The sequence below is a fragment of the Pelobates fuscus genome, chromosome 7, assembly GCF_036172605.1.
Source record: "Pelobates fuscus isolate aPelFus1 chromosome 7, aPelFus1.pri, whole genome shotgun sequence".
Classification (NCBI taxonomy): Eukaryota; Metazoa; Chordata; class Amphibia; order Anura; family Pelobatidae; genus Pelobates; species Pelobates fuscus.
In genome coordinates this window covers 17,660,205-17,681,852 of record NC_086323.1, presented here as the reverse complement: position 1 = coordinate 17,681,852, position 21,648 = coordinate 17,660,205, and the positions used below count along the sequence as shown (strand labels likewise).

Genomic DNA, 21,648 nt, shown 5'->3' with positions numbered 1-21,648 from the left:
TCATAAATGTATCTAAAAACAGCCTGCAAAAATTAGAGAACTCTTCAAGACCAGATTTACATCACAAGCGCCTGTAGGCACAGAATCCTTAAGCGCATTACATGTAATTTATGACGTGTCCATTCTGTCCCCAGTTCTCTCTCTCCAGGAGATCACACTGTCAGTCTGAGGGGCAGGTCCAGGCACAGATCACTGTGTTCTCATTCTAACCCCGCCCTGACTTTCTGTGGCTGTCCAATCACAGGCTTCCCAATGCAGCTCAATGAGAAGTCTTTGCACGGCAGGTGCTCTGGGCAATTGCTGCCACTTGAGTTTAGTTCCACCGAGACAAACCAGGAAGTAACAGGGCAGAGTGTCTGATTGACAGCTGGGGGGTGTAACCAGGTTAATTTATAAAAGGGTCTATTTCTATTTAAATCTGCCCTTTTTGTTAAATAAAAAAAAGAGGACACGTTCTTCACACATAAAGCTTTTCAGCAAGTTGCTTTAGCTGTTTGGATGTAAGCTCCTTCTATAGGGATTGCAAACTTTTGGCAAAAATATACAAATAGGAAAAATTCTATAACTATAATATATATAATTGTTTTGGTCTAAAATTCACTTTGAATTTCAAACAATTTATTTTAAATAAATAACCATGTTAATAAAGTGAACACAAAAAGACTCTATCCCGTATGGATTTTTATTTTTTTATTTTTACATATTTCGCAAATGCAGAAAGCAAAATCACACATCCAACCCCTTGTATACAAGTTTCTCATAATTTTAACAATTTGAAAACAAAATAAATTAACATATTTTATTTGTATTTTTAAAGATCTACAAAGATAATGTCATACGTATTGACTCACACAAAAAATTGTGGCCATTTACTTTCAAATACCTTCATAACAAAGATGTGAAATACAACCAATCACGCCTCAGTAATGGAGTGTTTAAAAAGCGATGACATTGTAACAAACTAGCTGGTATTTAGATGCCACCAAAAAGTGCCATTAGGTTCCTTAGCCGAGCCAAACTGTATTCATATTGCAATTTTGTTGATATTAGGTTTTGTATATAAATGTCAACACAAAGAAAAAAATACTAAATACATAGAAATAGTGTTTGTAAAGCAGGTCCTTTCTTCTTGTAGTTAGTGCATGCTTCAAACGTCGCCTATTTGACAGTAGAGATATATGGATGCCGCCATCGCTGCCAACTGAGAAAGAGGACAATTAAATACACGTTTTATAAAAGATAGCATCCATGTGTTTGAAATATTCTGAAAAAATATATAACATGTTAGAATCTGGTGGTTTATTAAACATAGAAGGCTGATTTCCATGCTTGACAGTAAAATGCGGCTGTTAAGCATTAATGACAACACTGGTAGACGTTTGTGGATAAAAATCCACTAGAAGACCCTGATTGGTTGAGCTTATTCCTGGTCTAGGAGGCTTGTGCATTCTGCTACGTTTTACCATAGAAAGTCGAGTAGCTTTGGAAAACTAGAGAAGGAGAAGTCAGTATAACTTCTGCTTAGATAGGAGTAAATAAAGCCCCTAAATAATAAAAAGAAAACACAGTAGTAAAGAAGTGTAACCTTATTACGTAAATAACACAGAGAAATCACAGTAAGAAATAAATAGTATGAATTACATAATATCGCACTGTAAGTACGTAGCTAAAGTAAATCCTGAAAGGATAGATACAGAATAACAGCAAGTGCAACCGCTGACTGAAAGTAACAAATGTCGCTGATCTAATGAGTGGGGAAGAGGGAACAAATAAATACGATGGGGTGAATGATAGCAAAATGACAAGCCCTGCAAGTAATCGTTTGTATTTGCAGGAGAGAAAGCTAAAGCGAGAGATACTAGTTTCCCTACTCTGCTGTGCCTTCGAGGGCACCCCTTAAAAAATACTAACAACCACCTCCCCTCATGTAGATAGAATAAATGCAGTACGAAAGGAAACCTCTAAACAAATAATAAAAAAATAAATAGAGGATAGAAAAAAAAAAGAGTACGAAATTAGAAATAAAAAACTAAATATTAAAGTGAAATAAATCGTGTATGGGTGGTATAGTCTAAATATGTCTAATAATGTCTTCCCTAATCATAGAAGCCACTCCATACAAATAACGTCCCGATGCGCGTTTCGCCGATAAGGCTCTTCTAGGGGGCCACTCATTAGATCAGCAACATTTGTTGCTTTCAGTCAGCGGTTGCACTTGCTGTTATTCTGTATCTATTCTTTGCAGGATTTACTTTAGCTACGTACTTACAGTGCGATATTATGTAATTCCTACTATTTATTTCTTACTGTGATTACTCTGTGTTATTTACGTAATAAGGTTACACTTCTTTACTACTGTGTTTTCTTTTTATTATTTAGGGGCTTTATTTACTCCTATCTAAGCAGAAGTTATACTGACTCTGCTTTTTCTATCTTGTTATTACAATTTAGCTACTCAATTTTTTATACTCTGCTTATTATAAGTTACGTTTTATTGGGTTCCTCACCTTTAGAAGGGTTCACCTACTTAATGGTTCACCCTTTTTCTCCTTACTTTTCAGCTTTGGAAAGCTAGGTGAGTAATGTTTAATGTAATTCATTTTACGTTACACACTATACTGCAGAGGCCCTGTCACTCCCCTTTCCCTCATTTTAAGGAGTGTCAAAGGATTTTAGACTTCTTACCTGTGGTCCGCTGGACACCTCTCTCCACCTCAATTGCTGATGACAGAGAACCAGAAGCTTCTAAGTAGGTGCTTCCGTTAGCTCTCCTAGTGCAGGATTAGGTCATGGGTTGGAAGTATCAGTTGATTGCTCTCAGTCACTGAGCTAAGTCCTTTTTAGAAGGGCAGTACCCATAACGAGAGCTTCCAGATCTACAGTGGCAGGGAGTGGGGCCAGATGGACCCCAGGTGTGGGCCCCCATAACCAATAAAATGGGCTATAGGGGTTATGGTTCTTGGGGTGTTTTTTTATATTTTCGCGTATTTTTGATGCAAAATACACTGATCAGCCACAACAATAAAACCACCTTCCTAATATTTTGAAGGTCCCCCTTGTGAACCTCTGAACGTGTCCTGTGGTGTCTGGCACCAAGATATTAGCAGCAGATCCTTTAAGGATATAAGGTGCAATGTGGGGCCTCCATGGGTTGGATTTATTGTTTCAGCACATTCCACAGTGCTTAATTGGATTGAGATTTGCGGAACACCTTTTAGTTATCATGCTCCTCAAACCATTGCTGAAAAATGTTTGCAGTGTGGAAGGGTGCATTATCCTGCTGAAAGAGACCACTGCCATCAGGTCTGCAACAATCTCTCGGTAGGTGGTACATGTGAAAGAAACATCCACATGAATGCCAGGACTCAAGGTTTCCCAGCAAAACATTACCCAGAGCTTAACACTGACTCCACCAGCTAGCCTTATTCCCATTATGCATCCTACTGCCATCTGTGTAAACAATACACACATACCTGGCTATCCACCTGAACTAGAAGAAAACATGAGACATCAGACCTAGCAGAACCGGTCCAGTTCTGATGCTCATGTCCCCTGCTGAAGGCACTTTTGGTGGTGGACCGGGGTCATCACGGGTACCCTGAATGGACTGCGGCTAATCCAGTTCACTGGTTATCCTTCCTTGCACCACTTTTGGTAGGTACCAACCACTGCATAATGGGAACAACCCACAAGAGTTTCCGTTTTGGTGATGTTCTGACCCAGCTGTCTAAACCTTGTCAAAGTTACTCAGATCTTCACTTGCCCATTTTTCCTGCTTCCAACAGATGAAATTCAAAAACTGACTGTTCACTTGCTGCCAAATATATCCCACCCCTGTTAAGGTGCCATTGTAACGATAGAATCAATGTTATTCACTTCACATGTCAGTGGTTTTAATGTTGTGGCTGATCAGTGTATATCTAATGCATTAAAAATGGTAATTTTCAACATACTTTGGTCTTTCAAATATTAATATTGTAGAAGAAACAAAACACTCCACTTTCCACGTACTGATGGAATTACAGGCAAATGGAAACAATCAATATTTTTGAGCAAATAGAAAATAACCTGATATCCTGATGCTACCATTGTGATGGCTCTAAAATCCCAATCAAAGAGCATTAACTACCCAGGAATGCACAGGGATCAATGCTGTCTTAGAATTCGTTTTCTTTTTATTTCTATAATTATTTTACCCCACAAATCTGATGGTGCCTTGGGTATTGCTCTTAGAACGTCAGTGTGTGTCCAATGTACTGCATGCAACATGGCACCAAATGTGGTCAGACAATGGGAAATAACTGGCATCCTGGCATAAATGTCATCTCACAATCTCCAACACTACAAAGTCATGTTTCAGACATTTCGATCAATTCACATATCCATCAGTTCCAGTGACACTTTCCATATATTTTACAAATTAAGCAGGACAGTAACACAATGTCCGCTATTTTACAGATATTCCCAAAATACTTTTGCCTGTTATATATATATATATATATATATAAATATTCACATATAGAAACTAGTCTTCCTCAACTGCAAGAAAGCTGAAAACACTTTTATATATTAATATTTTCAAGGAACTTCCTAATGGCCCTGTTGACCAGTTTGCAAATGAAGGTCGGTATGTTTAAAAATCAAACAGAAACTCTCTTCAGTTAAATAACTCCCTAAAACGACCTCTCATTAGTGTCGGGTTCTCCTCTTACCTCCAAAGCACAGATGCCAGCCGCCACACCACCCACTATGGGTATATGCTTCTGGATGAGGGCCAGGATACTCTCAAAACAACCCTAAAGAAGAAATGAAAGAATTTTTTTTAGTAAAGCTCATTGAGTTGCCCTTCTTTATGTTCTTCAAGCCCTCTCCATGTTGTCCACAAATGTTTTTCATTGAAGTCCGTAGTATGTGCATAGTTTACATTTGGACAAACATAAATGCTCCCCTTGCACAGTTTTTCCTGACACACGTTACATTGGATCTACAAAATATATGGTAATTTTACAGAGAGGCCTACATAGCCACATTCCTAGTAGTATCCACAAACATTGTCTCTAAGGTATGGATCACTTTAAATACACAATATATCTTACCCCTGAAGGTTCTCTCGTACAGGATTCTGAGTCCTTTCCGATATATGTCACCCATAAAATCTCTGTAACATTGTACATCTAGGATTCTTCCTAAGCAAATCTTGGACATGCCCATCCCACCTCAATAGATATTATAACCTCAAACATCTACTTCTCAACAAGAATCCCTCCAATACCAGACCATTCTCTCTCTCCAGATAGAACTTATGTTATTCCTCTGTTATTAGTATAAAGTACGAAAACAGAACTCCATTAGATCTACTCTGTTCATACAATACAGCCCAATGTTAGCTGCTACCAATTATTATCAATAAATCCTATTGAGCATTAAAATAAAATCAAAAACTCAGTAACAACTTCATTAAATTCACACAGTGGTAATAGATTTGACAAGTTGGCTGCCACCCTTGGCAGCTTACACAAGACACCATGAATTCAACAAGACATTATTATATCTAATTAAAATCACATTTATTTAACAAGAAATGGAAGCCCTACTGTAAATCCCTGTTGCGTGACAAAATGTATCTACCTATACCAATTATTGCTTTATGAAACATGTATTTATTATTTACATTTTGGTATAAAAATAACTTTTTGTGTGTGTGTTTTTTTCTGTGACATTTATCTAATGGCTATTGAGTAGCGCTGTTCTATCTACCTGTACATCAGAAGCTTGTGCGTTTGTCTTAGTGCAGGTCGTCACGGTGGAGTTGCAGCATTGAGAAGGATAGACATGACTGCGATTGACATAGTTTGAATTGATGAAGTCTTCATACCCGCTTAGACCACAGCACTTGAGCTGAAAACATATATCGAGAATGTTTTGTGTCAGTTGGATAGAGGATAATTGTTTGTAATAGGCAGTTTCTGCACAGTCTTCTTACATCATTCATGGTCCCATTCCACAGTTTTGTCACTTGCTCATTTGTACCATATTCCTCTTGGAGCACAGGTTTCAGAAGAGTCTTCAGCTCATCTTCTGCCTATAGATGGGAAAAATAAAAGTAGAAAACCATAGAATAGAGGGGAGAGAATTTAAAGACAGACGTTAGGTTAGTACAATTGATAGGGGGAGCAGAGCTGGGTTCTTGAAGCTCTAAATAATCAATGATCTTCATGTGCTTCTTTAAATCTCCTTTATCACAATCCATTTTAGTGATGTCACTAGGTATTAAAAGTGACATCACCTCCTTGGTGACATCAACAGAATTGCAGATTTTTAGCCAATAGAGAAAGCATTGGATTGGCTAAAATAGGCAAGGAGGAAGGAAATGGGCGGGACCAAACACCGCTTTTTCCAACCAGTACCTCCTCATAGAGATGCATTGAATCAATGCATCTCTATGAGGAAAATTCAGCGCCCCCGTGCAAGGCATGGAGTCGCTGAACGGCAGTGCTGCCTACTGTGCAGCACTGAGCCAGGAAGCCCCTACAGTGGCCATCTGAGGAGTGGCCACATGGAGGTGTCTCTAGGAGGATGTAAACACTCTCTGAAAATGCAGTGAAAATGCAGTGTTTGCATGAAAATACCTGCACATAATGATTATACTCACCAGAACAACTACATTAAGCTGTAGTTGTTCTGGTGACTATAGTGCCCCTTTAAACTATGAGGCTAGATCTGCAGATCATCTTAAATCCATGCTGTCTCTTGGCATATGGACACACCTGCAGGGGGGGGAGACAGTATTTAATGTATTTGGAGATAGATATTTACTGAATTAAACTGATTCACAATAGATTAGAGGAGATCGGTAGAGAATATTCAAACACAAGGTAATTTTTTTTTTGTCAATTTCATTCCGAACAAAAAACAAACTCATTTTCCTGGCACTATAGGGTCTTTAGTTCCCTCCCTACCTCAGGGTAATCCTCCTGCCGGGCTGAAGGGGGAGGAAGGGGTTAATCACTTACCTTTCTCCAGTGCTGGGCTCCCTCGGCGCTGGGGAAATCTCCTCCCTCTTTTGATGTCAGCACTGAATGCGCATGCGCGGCATTCAGTCAGTCCATAGGAAAGCATTTCTCAATGCTTTCCTATGGACGTCAGCATCTTCTCACTGTGATATTGAGAAGCGCGGAAGCCCCTCTAGCGGCTGTCAATGAGACAGCAACTAGAGGCTGGATTAACCCTAGTGTAAACATAGCAGTTTCTCTGCAGGGTTAACACTAGATGGACCTGGCAGCCATATCACTTCATTGAGCTGAAGTGGTCTGGGTGCCTATAGTGGTCCTTTAAATTACTGTTTAAAGTGTCTTCTTCCAAATGTACCTTACCTGTCTTATCTTGGATGGATTAACCAGAATTATCACAGTACCAACTAGCTGTGCAACGAAGATAATCAGGATAACGGTGAAGAACTGAAAAAGATTAAGGAAATACACAGTTATGGTAACAATGTATCTCGGAACTGTAAGGGTGTCAGTACAAGAAACAGAAGACTCTGTTCAATAAACACAACCTCCCATGTAATGAAGTAAGTGTATTCATAGAAGTTGGAGGAGGTTTAATGTGTGCACCAGCCAGGCACCAGCATGGTCATATTCACATTATGGTTAAATCATTACTAACAGGGTTATTCACTACAGTTAGAATTCAAAGTGAATTTTAAATTTAAGGCGGGAGTAGACAAACTAAAAGCATAGATGACTATTTTAAACTTAAATCTGAAATTTACTTTGAATTCACCTTGAATTCTCACTTTAGTTAAAATCCTTGAAAGTATTTAGGAGTGAAAAAAATAAATAAATACAATAAAAATTAAAAATGATAATCCTTGCTTAGTTTGAGTATGTACACGTTAATTCCAAACAGCTAAACCGGGTCAAGTTAAAAAAAAACCCTGAGATTCAGAGAGACTGGAGATGTGAAATCACGTGATATTTAGTAGAATACAGTCTGTTTCTCTTAATGCAAATGTGCATGTTTAAAGTTCGAGGCAAAACTACTATTTTAGAGAATTTTGAGTTCATCTACTTTGAGGTCATACTACCTGAGTGTAAACACACGAATGCCATAAAAGGACACTATAGTCACCAAAACAATTTTAGCTGGAATGGAGGGGTTTTGGTGTATAGATCATGCACTTACAGTCTCACTGCTCAATTCTCTGCCATTTAGTAGTTAAATCACTTTGTTTAGACAGCCCTGGCCACACCTCCATACATGTGACTTGCACAGCCTTTCTAAACACTTCCTGAAAAGGAACCTAGATATTTTAGGTATTGCACAGTTTTTAATCTAGAATTTCTTATCTCCTTCTTTGCTTAATGCCTTCTAGACACTTCAAGAGCCTTCCGTGTTTGACTAAAGTTCAATTTACAGAGCAGTTTGCTAAAATATATCTAGAGTAGGGACTGGTATTTATCTCCTCACTATTGTTATAATTTAGTTAAGTGGGCAGACACATTTGTATCTAAACAACTAAAAAGAAAATCTTAAATGAAAGATTTTTTGAGAATATAACAGATTGTAAGATTTGTAGGACCCACAATCGGATTGTCTCGGCATTTAGAGATTATTATTCTTCTTTGTATAATATATTCCTGCACAAGAAAAATTAAACTCCGATTATGGAGTACTAAAAAAATTCTGTTGGTCTACTATAGACCAATTTTGCTTATTAACAGTGGCGTTAAGATATATTCCACTGTCTCGACGGAGAGGATTAAATGCATAATTCCACAGTTCATTTATAAAGATCAAGAAGGATTTGCAAAGGGACGTCACCCAAATACAAGAAAGATCATTGATATAATTGACTACACTTCAGAATATAAAATCCCACTGGCCATCCTATTGTTAGATTCAGAGAAAGCATTTTACTGGGTGGGTTGGTGTCACGGTAATATACCCCAACACGCAGGAATAGTTCAATAGTCAAGAGACAAGAAACAGAGTTTGTCTTACCGGACCTTAGAATGGCCGGACTAGGACGAGAGAAAGACAGAGTCAGAACAAGCCGAGGTCAAGGGAACTGAGAGACAGCGTAACGTAGAACAAGCCGAGGACTGGTACACAGAGGACAAAACAGCGGATAAGCAAGCAAGGATAAGGAGAGAGCGGAGTCAGGGACAAAGCCAAGGTCAAGCACCAAAAAACCAACTGAACGATACAAGCACTAAAGGGAACTGGACAGAAACCACGATAGGGCAAGGAGCAAGGGAAACAGGTGAGTATAAATACCCTAAGGTTCACTTTGATTGGCCCCTGTCATATCCACGCCCCCAAAACGTGAGTGTATGGGGAATGTGGCCTGACAGGGGCCAATGGGAGACTGATTCTAATTTAGTCTCCCACTGTCCCTTTAAGAGCGCGCCCGAGACGCGCGGCACGCTCTTAGTGTCGGGCGGGACACGTGACCGCTTCTCGCGGTCACTGCCCGCCTGACTGATCTTATCGTTGGCTGAGCCACGCGCGGCTCGTGCAGGAGCAGGACCGCGCGCGGCGAGAAGAGAGGACCCCGGCCGGTCCCTGGAGAGGGTAAGTACCGCTACAGTACCCCCCCCTGAAGACACGCCCACCGGGCAGGGAGGAGCAGGCCTGGCAGGAAAACGAGCGTGGAAAGAACGCACAAGGCGAGGAGCGTGAACAGCGTCAGCGGAAATCCAACTGCGTTCCTCAGACCCATAGCCCTTCCAATGTACCAGATATTGGAGGCGACCCCGAAGCAAACGAGAGTCAATTACAGCCGCCACTTCAAACTCCTCATGGCCCTCCACAGAAACCGGAGGAGGAGGAGGGACATGCCGAGTATAACGGTTGCACAGGAGGGGTTTTAACAAGGAGGTATGAAACACGTTAGGAATGCGTAAATTTTTAGGAAGATCCAATGCATACGAGACAGGATTAACCACATGCAAGATACGAAAAGGACCAATAAAACGAGGGGCCAACTTCATAGAAGGCACACGAAGACGAATATTGCGAGTAGAAGCCAAACCCGGTCTCCCACAGCATAGGATGGAGCCGCCCTGCGATGCTTGTCTGCCTGAACCTTCTGGCGAGCAGCTGAGGCCACCAAAGAACACTGAACCTGCTCCCAAGTATTACGTAGACTAGCCAAATGTTCGTCCAGAGCTGGCATGCCCTGTAAGGAGAATGCAGCTGGAAGAACCACGGGATGCCGGCCATAAACAACGTAAAAAGGGCTGTTACCGGAGGATTCATGAGCAGCATTATTACGAGCAAACTCAGCCCAAGGAAGAAGGTCAGCCCAATTGTTCTGATGGTGGGACACGAAACAACGAAGATACTGCTCTAGAGATTGGTTGGCACGTTCAGCAGCTCCATTAGACTGGGGGTGGTAGGCTGAAGAAAACGAGAGGGAGATACCCATCTCTGTACAAAACGTTCTCCAGAATCTGGAGATAAACTGGCTACCCCTCCTACCACAATAAAGACAAAGTCCCTCCTTTCTCCTATAAAGCTTTTCAGTGTCAGTAAGTTTAGCAACCCCTAACTGCATAGGTTCCTCCTCAGAACCTTTAGATCCCTCGGGAGTCTCAGCTCTAGGGGAGTTAACGGGAACAAAATGTCTATTTCTGGACCTGGTATATAACCTGTCACGGATCCTGTTATCTATATCGATAAGATAGTCAATCAGGTCCTCCAGGGGTACAGGGAGGTCCTTAGCTGCTACCTCATCCAACATAGTTTCAGACAGACCCTCCATAAACGCAGTAGTAAGCCCATTATTAGTCCAATCTACCTGTGAGGCAAGGGTACGGAACTGAATAGCATAATCGGCTACAGATTTAGATCCTTGCTTTATTCTCATTAATGCCCTGGCGGCATTTTTTGACCTTTTAGTCGTGTCAAATGTTCTACGAAACGCTGTGAGGAAGCTAGTGAAGTCGTGTACCATAGGCCCATTAGCCTCCCAAATAGGATTTGCCCATTCTAGTGCCTTATCCGTAAGCTGGTGCATAAGAAAACCCACCTTAGATCTATCAGTGGGAAATGAACGTGGGTACATTTCAAAGTGGAACTCCACTTGATTAAGGAATCCCCTACATGTCTTAGCGTCCCCTCCATACCTAGGTGGCGGGGTTAGATGTGCTGAAGCATTAGGCATATTAGCAGTGTCTGGTATATGGTTTACAGGAGGCGCAGGTACAGGTACCGGAGCTGATCTGGATAACAGTGTCTGGATGGCTTGAGCCATTTGATCCATACGGTGATCCTGTTCTGCGAATCTAGCCTCATGAGTGGCCATCTGTTGTCCTAAACCTGCGGGGTCCATGGCCCTATCGTAATGTCACGGTAATATACCCCAACACGCAGGAATAGTTCAATAGTCAAGAGACAAGAAACAGAGTTCGTCTTACCGGACCTTAGAATGGCCGGACTAGGACGAGAGAAAGACAGAGTCAGAACAAGCCGAGGTCAAGGGAACTGAGAGACAGCGTAACGTAGAACAAGCCGAGGACTGGTACACAGAGGACAAAACAGCGGATAAGCAAGCAAGGATAAGGAGAGAGTGGAGTCAGGGACAAAGCCAAGGTCAAGCACCAAAAAAACAACTGAACGATACAAGCACTAAAGGGAACTGGACAGAAACCACGATAGGGCAAGGAGCAAGGGAAACAGGTGAGTATAAATACCCTAAGGTTCACTTTGATTGGCCCCTGTCATATCCACGCCCCCAAAACGTGAGTGTATGGGGAATGTGGCCTGACAGGGGCCAATGGGAGACTGATTCTAATTTAGTCTCCCACTGTCCCTTTAAGAGCGCGCCCGAGACGCGCGGCGCGCTCTTAGTGTCGGGCGGGACACGTGACCGCTTCTCGCGGTCACTGCCCGCCTGACTGATCTTATCGTTGGCTGAGCCGCGCGCGGCTCGTGCAGGAGCAGGACCGCGCGCGGCGAGAAGAGAGGACCCCGGCCGGTCCCTGGAGAGGGTAAGTACCGCTACAGTTGGTCATTTTTAGACGTGGTATGAAAGGCATTTAATTTTGGAGAAAATATGGTCAATCCAATAATGACCCAATATACTCAACCCTCGGCCAAGATAGTGAAACAGGTCTTCAGCTCACAGGGGTTCAATGTTAAAGGAACACTGTAGGCATCCAGACCACTTCAGCTCGTTAGTGCAATGGTGCAGTGTCCCATGTCCCTTAACCCTGGAAACAAGTGATTTAACTCCTAAGTGGCAGATAATCGAGCAACGAGACTGCAGGGGCATGATCTATACACCAAAACTGCTTCATTAAGCAAAACTTGTTTTGATGCCTATAATATCCCTTTAACATAGACATAAACTGCTGTACTTGTATAAATAAAAACAGGTAGGTACATAAAACCTATAACGGATACCAATCTCAGTATTCATGTTATCCATGGTAGACAGGTCACTTACTGTAATTAGAAGGCACTGGCTCTCTTGCTGAGCTCCATAGCACCCCAGGAAGCTGATCACAATAAGTACGGCTCCGATGGCAATAAGAAGACATGCAACATTTAGAATTTGTGTAGCAGTTTCAGCGGAAATCGATACAAATATATGTACAAAAGAGTTACTGTCCACAGTAGCCCAGATTCCTACTCCAAGGAGAACCCCTCCGCCAAGCTACAGAGAGAAAAAAATATGTAAAAAAATATAGTTGACATGTTTATTTTATATCAAACATCATTTATATCTAACTCATATAATGTTATATCACTTATATATTTTAAAATCAGTTTTGTGACACTATTACATCTAGTAAATTATATATTTTAGCAATTTACAGATTGCGAGATCTAAAAGGTAATTTATTTAAAAGTCAAACATAAGAGAATCACTGCTAGAAAAAATCCCTTATATTTCTAGATATCACATTTTCACCTCTAAGATATGTGAGAATTCTATATTTCCAGAAACAGGTGACCATACGTTTTGGGGGAGTTATGTGGAAAAGGTTTAATATGGGACAGCGGTTCCCAAACTGTGTGCCGGGGAGGGGAGGGAGAGAGGACCCAGGAAAGCTCTAATCTGCAGCTCCGCCGGGTTCTCTTTTCGCAAGCTCGGAGCGTTGACGCGATTACCATGGCAACACTCCTAAGCTTGCAAGGGTGATCTTGAGCCTCAGGAGCCACCAGGGCTTCTCCACCAGACCACCAGGGATTAGTACTGCACCCCCTCCCAGGCAAAGGTAAGTGGGGAGGGGGATATGAAAATTAAAAAAAAAATAATTAAAAAAAAAGTTTATATTTATTAATTTCCCCCCTATAAACACACACTGCCCCTCCATACACACACTGCCCCTCCATAAACAGACACTGCCCCCCATACACACACACACTGCCCCCCATACACACACACTGCCCCCCCATACACACAAATTGCCCCTCCATACACACTCTGCCCCCCATACACACACACACACGCCCATACAGGCACACTGTCCCTCCATACACACACACTTCCTCCCCATACACACACTGCCCCCCATACACACACTGCCCCCCATACAGGCACACTGTCCCTCCATACACACACACTTCCTCCCCATACACACACTGCCCCCCATACACACACTGCCCCTCCATACGCACACTGCCCCCCATATTAACACACTATACCCTTCACACACACAGTACCCCTCACATATACACTCTTCCCCCCCACATACACACTGTCCCCCATATTCACACTGCCCCTGCACATACACTGTACCCCTCAATACACACACACTGCCACTCCCTCCACACACTGTACCAATCGCACACACTGCCACCACACACACTGTAGCCCTCAAGCACACAATGCACCCTTCACACACACATACACACTACATCCTTCACAAACACAACGCACCCCTGTATACACAGACTGCACCCCTCACACAAACACATACACACTGCACCCCTCACATACACACACTGCACTCCTTATACACACAAGTCAGTAACAGTAAAATAACTATTTTCTAATGTAAGCATGCCTATTAACAGGTGTGATACTTTGTAAACGCGGAATGGAAATGTATGAGTTATGTAACCGTATATAGAAAATATTTGTAAATTATGTTCTAAACCTTTTCTCTATTTTGTAAAATTTCATTTTTTCTTAATTGAGACATCTCCATCTTCTTTTTAATTGACTGGTGAGTGTTCTAATTAAGAACCCTAAAATAAACAGGTATCATTATCCCCTCTGTGATACCAGTTCTCATGTGGTGTATGTGTTAAATGTAGCAGGATGTCGAGGTTTTACACTGGCAGACCGTGGTATAGACTGCACAAGGGAAGAGGTTTTATACTTACAAATATCAGCAGGTTGAATACAACCATTATAAGTTTGATACACATGAAGACGCCCATTGTTTTGTCTGCAAGGAAAATATGACAGAAGGAATTCACAAACAATAATTACCGACATTAACGTGGCGAACCAACTTAGCGTTCAAATTCTTTTAACATTCTTTAAAAGAGTATATTATATCTTTGCAAAAGCCTTGCATAATCCTAACTTAACAGGATCACTTACCTCTTTAAAGGTTGCATTACAGTGAGTTACAGTAGGTGCACTAGGTAAACAGTGTTTGTTAGGCTAAGTGCATTTAGTTTCAAACAAATTGCAAATTGTCCAAATTTTGGGCAATCAGAGGTTATTCTAATTTCAGAAACTCCATATTGACATATGGACAAATAAAGAGACAAACAAAATGGACAATTGATGAATAGTGTTGTCGCGAACCCGAAATTTTCGGTTCGCGAACGGCGAACGCGAACTTCCGCAAATGTTCGCGAACCGGCGAACCGCGCGAACCGCCATTGACTTCAATGGGCAGGCGAATTTTAAAACCAACAGGGACTCTTTCTGGCCACAAAAGTGATGGAAAAGTTGTTTCAAGGGGACTAACACCTGGACTGTGGCATGCCGGAGGGGGATCCATGGCAAAACTCCCATGGAAAATTGCACAGTTGATGCAGAGTCTGCTTTTAATCCATAAAGGGCAGAAATCATCTAACATTGACACCTGTCCTCAAAGCCCCTGATACACACTGACACAGAGCAGAATAGAGACTGTTCCCCGTCCTCAGAGACCATGATACACACTGACACAGAGCAGAATAGAGACTGTTACCCCTACATAGGGTCACTTGGCAGATATGGCGGGGTCGTGGGAGGGGGAGGATGACTTTCACCTCTTCCACTGTTACATTCCCGTTGTGCTGTGACATCACCCTTATACGCTGTGTAAAGCATACTATTTAATTTGATCAGCATGGCCACTTGAGTTTTTATAGTTTTCACGCTGCTTGTAGTTTATATATGGTTCACAAAAATCAAACAAACGATAAAGTAAACATGTAAGGATTCAGAATATTCTTTCAAACCCTTACACATTGTGTGTACGTATTTTTTGTCTTAAGTTTGTGTCTTTAAAGAGGTTTACGTTGTTTCTATGATGTGCATAACATGTTCTTGTAAATGTTTGTTAAATTTTTCCTGGAATTGTAATTTTTGAATCTGAATAAAGATAGTCAAATCCCTGATACACACTGACACAGAGCAGAATAGGGACTGTTCCCCCTACATAGGGTCACTTGGCAGATATGGATTGACACCTATCCTAATGATCCCTGATACACACTGACACAGAGCAGAATAGGGACTGTTCCTCCTACATAGGGTCACTTGGCAGATATGGATTGACACCTGTCCTCAAAACCCCTGATACACACTGACACAGAGCAGAATAGGGACTGTTCCCCCTACATAGGGTCACTTGGCAGATATGGATTGACACCTGTCCTCAAAACCCCTGATACACACTGACACAGAGAAGAATAGGGACTGTTCCTCCTACATAGGGTCACTTGGCAGATATGGATTGACACCTGTCCTCAAAACCCCTGATACACACTGACACAGAGCAGAATAGGGACTGTTCCCCCTACATAGGGTCACTTGGCAGGTATGGATTGACACCTATCCTCAAAGCCCCTGATACACACTGACACAGAGCAGAATAGAGACTGTTCCCTGTCCACATAGACCATGATACACACTGACACAGAGCAGAATAGAGACTGTTCACCGTCCACAGAGACCATGATACACACTGACACAGAGCAGAATAGAGACTGTCCCCCCTACATAGGGTCACTTGGCAGGTATGGATTGACACCTGTCCTCAAAGCCCCTGATACACACTGACACAGAGCAGAATAGAGACTGTTCCCTGTCCACAGAGACCATGATACACACTGACACAGAGCAGAATAGAGACTGTTCACCGTCCACAGAGACCATGATACACACTGACACAGAGCAGAATAGAGACTGTTCCCCGTCCACAGAGACCATGATACACACTGACACAGAGCAGAATAGGGACTGTTACCCCTACGTAGGGTCACTTGGCAGGTATGGATTGACACCTGTCCTCAAAGCCCATGATACACACTGGGGGGAGCTACTGTCCTCCCCAACCCCTGCGCGGTTGGTGGGGGCCATAAATCACAATGGGGGACCTACTGTCCTCCCCCCTCGGCCCCCACCCCTGCGCGGTGGGTGGGGGCCATAAATCACAATGGGGGGGCCTACTTTCCTCCCCCCCGGCCCCCATCCCTGCGCGGTGGGTGGGGGACATAAATCACAATGGGATGGACCTACTGATAGGAGTGGAGTATTGTTCATATCAGTTTAATACCTTCCGCGTCTCCTATCAGTGGACGTGTATATGGCAGCCATTTTAGGAACCGCACACCTGGGACCCGAGCAAGGTCACCTCGTTCAAGCTGCTCTGGTTCCTTGATGAGCCAGCTGCCCGTGAGTTAACATGTCCCGTGGAGAAGCACTCTGTCCTGTAAAGCCTCACCACCAAAAAATTAAATAAATAACAGCACTCGGAGTGGCGAGTTTAGTAAATGTTCATATCAGTTTAATACCTTCCGCGTCTCCTATCAGTGGACGTGTATATGGCAGCCATTTTAGGAACCGCACACCTGGGACCCGAGCAAGGTCACCTCTTTCAACAGGCGACATGATTTGGCCCTGTAAAACTATCCTGGATATTCTCTACAATTTCTATGGATATGGCATTGATTTATGTAACAGGGAGATGGAAGAAGATGCTTGGTCGGTCCTCTTACTTGAAATTTGGGGCACTGCGCGGGCAAGCTAATGTGCCACCAGATGCTAATGTGCCACTGGAACAGTTCTGGAGAGCACACGCTGAAGGAAGGACTGACAGAGCCGCTTGAAGGACACTGACTGGCTGCTATTAGCTTACACTAGAAACCTTTTTTCTTTGTAAATGCACGCTATAGAGACACCAGATATGATTGGCAACTGTCAAAGCACGCTGGCACAGGTCTGCAGAGCACACGCTGAAGGAAGGACTGACAGAGCCGCTTGAAGGACACTGACTGGCTGCTATTAGCTTACACTAGAAACCTTTTTTCTTTGTAAAAGCACGCTAAAGAGACACCAGATATGATTGGCAACTGTCAAAGCACGCTGGCACAGGTCTGCAGAGCACACGCTGAAGTAGGCCTGACACCCAGATGCTTGCAGACAACTAACTGCTCTTCTATTACAGTGAAAAAAAATGATTTCTTTAAAATCTAAAGCTTAACCTACTGTAAAAACAGATATGAGTGGTGGCACTGACTGTGCAAATGGGCAAGGCATCCAACCTGACACAGAAGCTGGCAGGCAGGCAACTGCTCTTCTATTACAGTGAAAACAAATTATTTCTTTAAAATCTAAAGCTTAACCTATTGTTAAAACAGATATGAGTGGTGGCACTGACTGTGCAAATGGGCAAGGCATCCAACCTGACACAGAAGCTGGCAGGCAGGCAACTGCTCTTCTATTACAGTGAAAAAAATGATTTCTTTAAAATCTAAAGCTTAACCTATTGTTAAAACAGATATGAGTGGTGGCACTGACTGTGCAAATGGGCAAGGCATCCAACCTGACACAGAAGCTGGCAGGCAGGCAACTGCTCTTCTATTACAGTGAAAACAAATTATTTATTTTAAATCTAAAGCTTAACCAATTGTTAAAACAGATATGAGTGGTGGCACTGACTGTGCAAATGGGCAAGGCATCCAACCTGACACAGAAGCTGGCAGGCAGGCAACTGCTCTTCTATTACAGTGAAAACAAATTATTTATTTTAAATCTAAAGCTTAACCAATTGTTAAAACAGATATGAGTGGTGGCACTGACTGTGCAAATGGGCAAGGCATCCAACCTGACGCAGAAGCTGGCAGGCAGGCAACTGCTCTTCTATTACAGTGAAAAAAAATGATTTCTTTAAAATCTAAAGCTTAAGCTATTGTTAAAACAGATATGAGTGGTGGCACTGACTGTGCAAATGGGCAAGGCATCCAACCTGACACAGAAGCTGGCAGGCAGGCAACTGCTCTTCTATTACAGTGAAAAAAAATATTTATTTTAAATGTAAAGCTTAACCTATTGTTAAAACAGATATGAGTGGTGGCACTGACTGTGCAAATGGGCAAGGCATCCAACCTGACACAGAAGCTGGCAGGCAGGCAACTGCTCTTCTATTACAGTGAAAAAAAATTATTTATTTTAAATGGAAAGCTTAACCTATTGTTAAAACAGATATGAGTGGTGGCACTGGGCAAGTAGGCACAGTATCCAATGTGAACCTCACACAGAAGCTGGAAGGCAGGCACCTGCAATTACATTACACAGGGAAAAAAAATGCAGCCTGATGTTATAGCCCTAAAAAGGGCTTTTTGGGGTGCTGTCCTTACAGCAGAGATCAGATGAGTCCTTCAGGATTGTAGTGGACACTGAATACCCTAGCCTAGCTATCAATTTCCCTATCTAATCAGCAGCAGCTAAACTTTCCCTCCTCTCACTAAGCATGCAGCTTCAGAATGAATCGAAAATGGATGCTGGGAGGGAGGTTGGAGGGTGTGGAAGGGAGGGAGTGCTGCTGATTGGCTGGAATGTGTCTGTTGACCGATAGGCACAGGGTCAAAGTTTGCCCAATGATGACGAATAGGGGGCGGATCGAACCGCCCATGTGTTCGCCCGCAGCGGCGAACGCGAACACGCTAAGTTCGCCGGGAACTGTTCGCCGGCGGACAGTTCGGTACATCACTATTGATGAACAGTTTTGTTTGATTCCTGATTCTTAGCTCCATCAGGTAAGAAGTAACCAATTGGGGTAAAAGGAGGAGCAGTAAAAAAAATCTGTAAAGATATATTTATTAGACGTGCAATTCGTTTCGGTCCGAATTTAAATTCGGCCAAATTTCGGCAATTCGGACATTCGGATCCTTCCGAATTCCCGAATTTCGGAAGTGCCGTACTGAATTGCCGAAGTGCCGAAGTGCCGAACCGAACCGAATTTTTTGCCCATGCACATCCTTAATATTTGTATATGATATATTTAATAAATATATAATATATAAATACAGATTTTTTTTTCTATCGCTCCTCCTCTTTTATCCCTCTATTCTTCACTTGTTCCCAATTGATCTGTGAATCAAGAGTTGTGAATCTGCGCATATTAGTGTACTTTGAAATATATACATGATATTTATTTTAGGTATATATTTTGCAGCACACCAAGTGGCCCATTCTCGGGCTCTTTTGGTTTGCCAAATCAGTTTTTCCAATGATCTCAAGGATAACATTTGTCTGAACTGAAGCCCAACAATGTTTTTTTAGACAAATCAATTCGGCCAAACATATATATATATATATTTTTGCATGCACATATATAGTGTTTTAATATATTTATAGAGAGCTAACAGGTGTAATTAGCAGGTTACATTACAGTAGAGTGAGGTACAGTAAGTATGTATATTTTAATTACCGGTATATTGCACATAAAGGTGTAATTAGCACTTTACAGGTTACTGTACAGTATTAAATATACAGTGAAATACAGTGGCTGTGGTTCTTGAAGTGCCAAGAATGGATTTAACCACAGAACGCTTGAATCTAATTATTTATTTAAATTAAATTTATTTAAATTTTAATTATTTTATTTAAATGTATTTATTTTAGATATTTTGGTAGGGTGTGAGTGTTTAATACATTGTAGCCATTTCAAAACTTGAATACTTTTATCTAGATAAAACATCAAATAAAGGCCTCAATTTAATTCTTTTGGATAATGATTTTTTTCAGATGATCACAATCTGCACAAAATAAAACATTTTCAAATGATGTATCCATACACGTCACCATTCGCGTAATTTTTTTTTCTAACAGATTGGAATCATTTGTGATTCTGATTCAAACTAATGGAATCAAGGCCAGAGTGTGATTATTTGAAAAACGTACCTAAAACAATTACATTTAGGTATGTTTATAGTGGATATAGATCACCCAAAATATAGAAAGACTGAATTCAAAAGATACATTTTACATTCTCCACAAGGTCTTGTTCTATTTCAATCATGCACATTCTTCCAAGTCGTCCTGTGTTCCCTTTGCTGGCCCTTAATAAATGTGCCTTTATATTCAGGGCAAATAACACTTTGAAGGACTCTTAAACCAGCACCTGTTGTGATCTGTTCTTTGTTTTAGCATTCTAATCTTTAAGCACTAAGCACGTGTCGGATATGTGACAATGGCACGCTATTTACATAACCTTGGCCCTCAGTGGCGTTACATCTGATAGAATGCAATCCGTCTGTTGAATAACTACAATTCCCAGAATGCTCTGTTACTCTCAAGCTTTGAAATAAAAATATGTTGGGGAGGGAGGGGGTACTGTGCAATTTATATGAAGTATGGCTAAATTAGGGGGTGTACTTTTTTCAATCATGGTATAGAACCGTGAGAGTTTATAAGCTTCCAACCTCTTCGTTAACATGAATGAAGAACTCTTTGATCTACCGAGCCTCATTCTAAAAATAATTAATTGACAGTAATTAAAGCTCGTGGTGATTTATAATGGAAATTGTAGGGAATAGACAAAATCATTGAAATGTTAAAGCTAAAATAGCTGAACTTGGGAACGTTTCCTATTTAGTCTAAAATCTGCAATTTCCTTTATCAAATCTACACAATTTGCAGTTTAGTGATTTAAAATGTGTTAAAAAACAAAACAAAACTTGTATAATTGTTTAGATAAAACAAAACGCGGAGTGGCAACATTTCTAGACATTTTTAATTATTCTTTAAACAGAGCAAGTTCTGAATGCTAAATAAAATATGTTAATAATTTATACATTGATATTATTCTAGGAAATTAACGACAATCTAAAAGAACAAGATCTGATCTTATTTTATTCCATTTACTAATATATTTACCACAATTAATATGCAATTTAAATCAGTTAAGATCAAGCTATGAAATGTATGGACTGTCCCTAACATATAGTTAAAAGATCATCGAAGCAGCAGCATTGGCAGCTGGGAATATAAAAGTATGTATAGAAAAGAGATAATCAATTTATATTACAATATGAATATAAACATAACACTTACCTTGAAAAAAATAATTAGGATTCCGACTCCAAGACAATCAAAAAATGTTGTGAGGTTTCTGCTGAAAGTCTTTGAATTTATCTGGATAACAGTGAATGTTATCAAGTCCAAATAGGATTCAGCCA

At 41.4% G+C, this 21,648-nt stretch overlaps 1 protein-coding gene across 1 annotated transcript; it reads right to left on the bottom strand.

Moving 5' to 3' along the window:
- Window positions 1–802: 802 nt before the first annotated feature.
- On the bottom strand, window positions 803–21,581 carry LOC134568540 (tetraspanin-1-like). Its single transcript, XM_063427179.1, has 8 exons — window positions 21,524–21,581; window positions 14,347–14,411; window positions 12,458–12,667; window positions 7,374–7,457; window positions 5,984–6,082; window positions 5,758–5,898; window positions 4,713–4,796; window positions 803–1,201 (listed from the first exon to the last, which is right to left on the bottom strand). Exons 2-8 carry the CDS (start codon window positions 14,401–14,403, stop codon window positions 1,148–1,150), a joined length of 729 nt encoding a protein of 242 aa, XP_063283249.1. The 5' UTR covers window positions 14,404–14,411; window positions 21,524–21,581; the 3' UTR covers window positions 803–1,147.
- Between the last annotated feature and the right edge of the window lie 67 nt (window positions 21,582–21,648).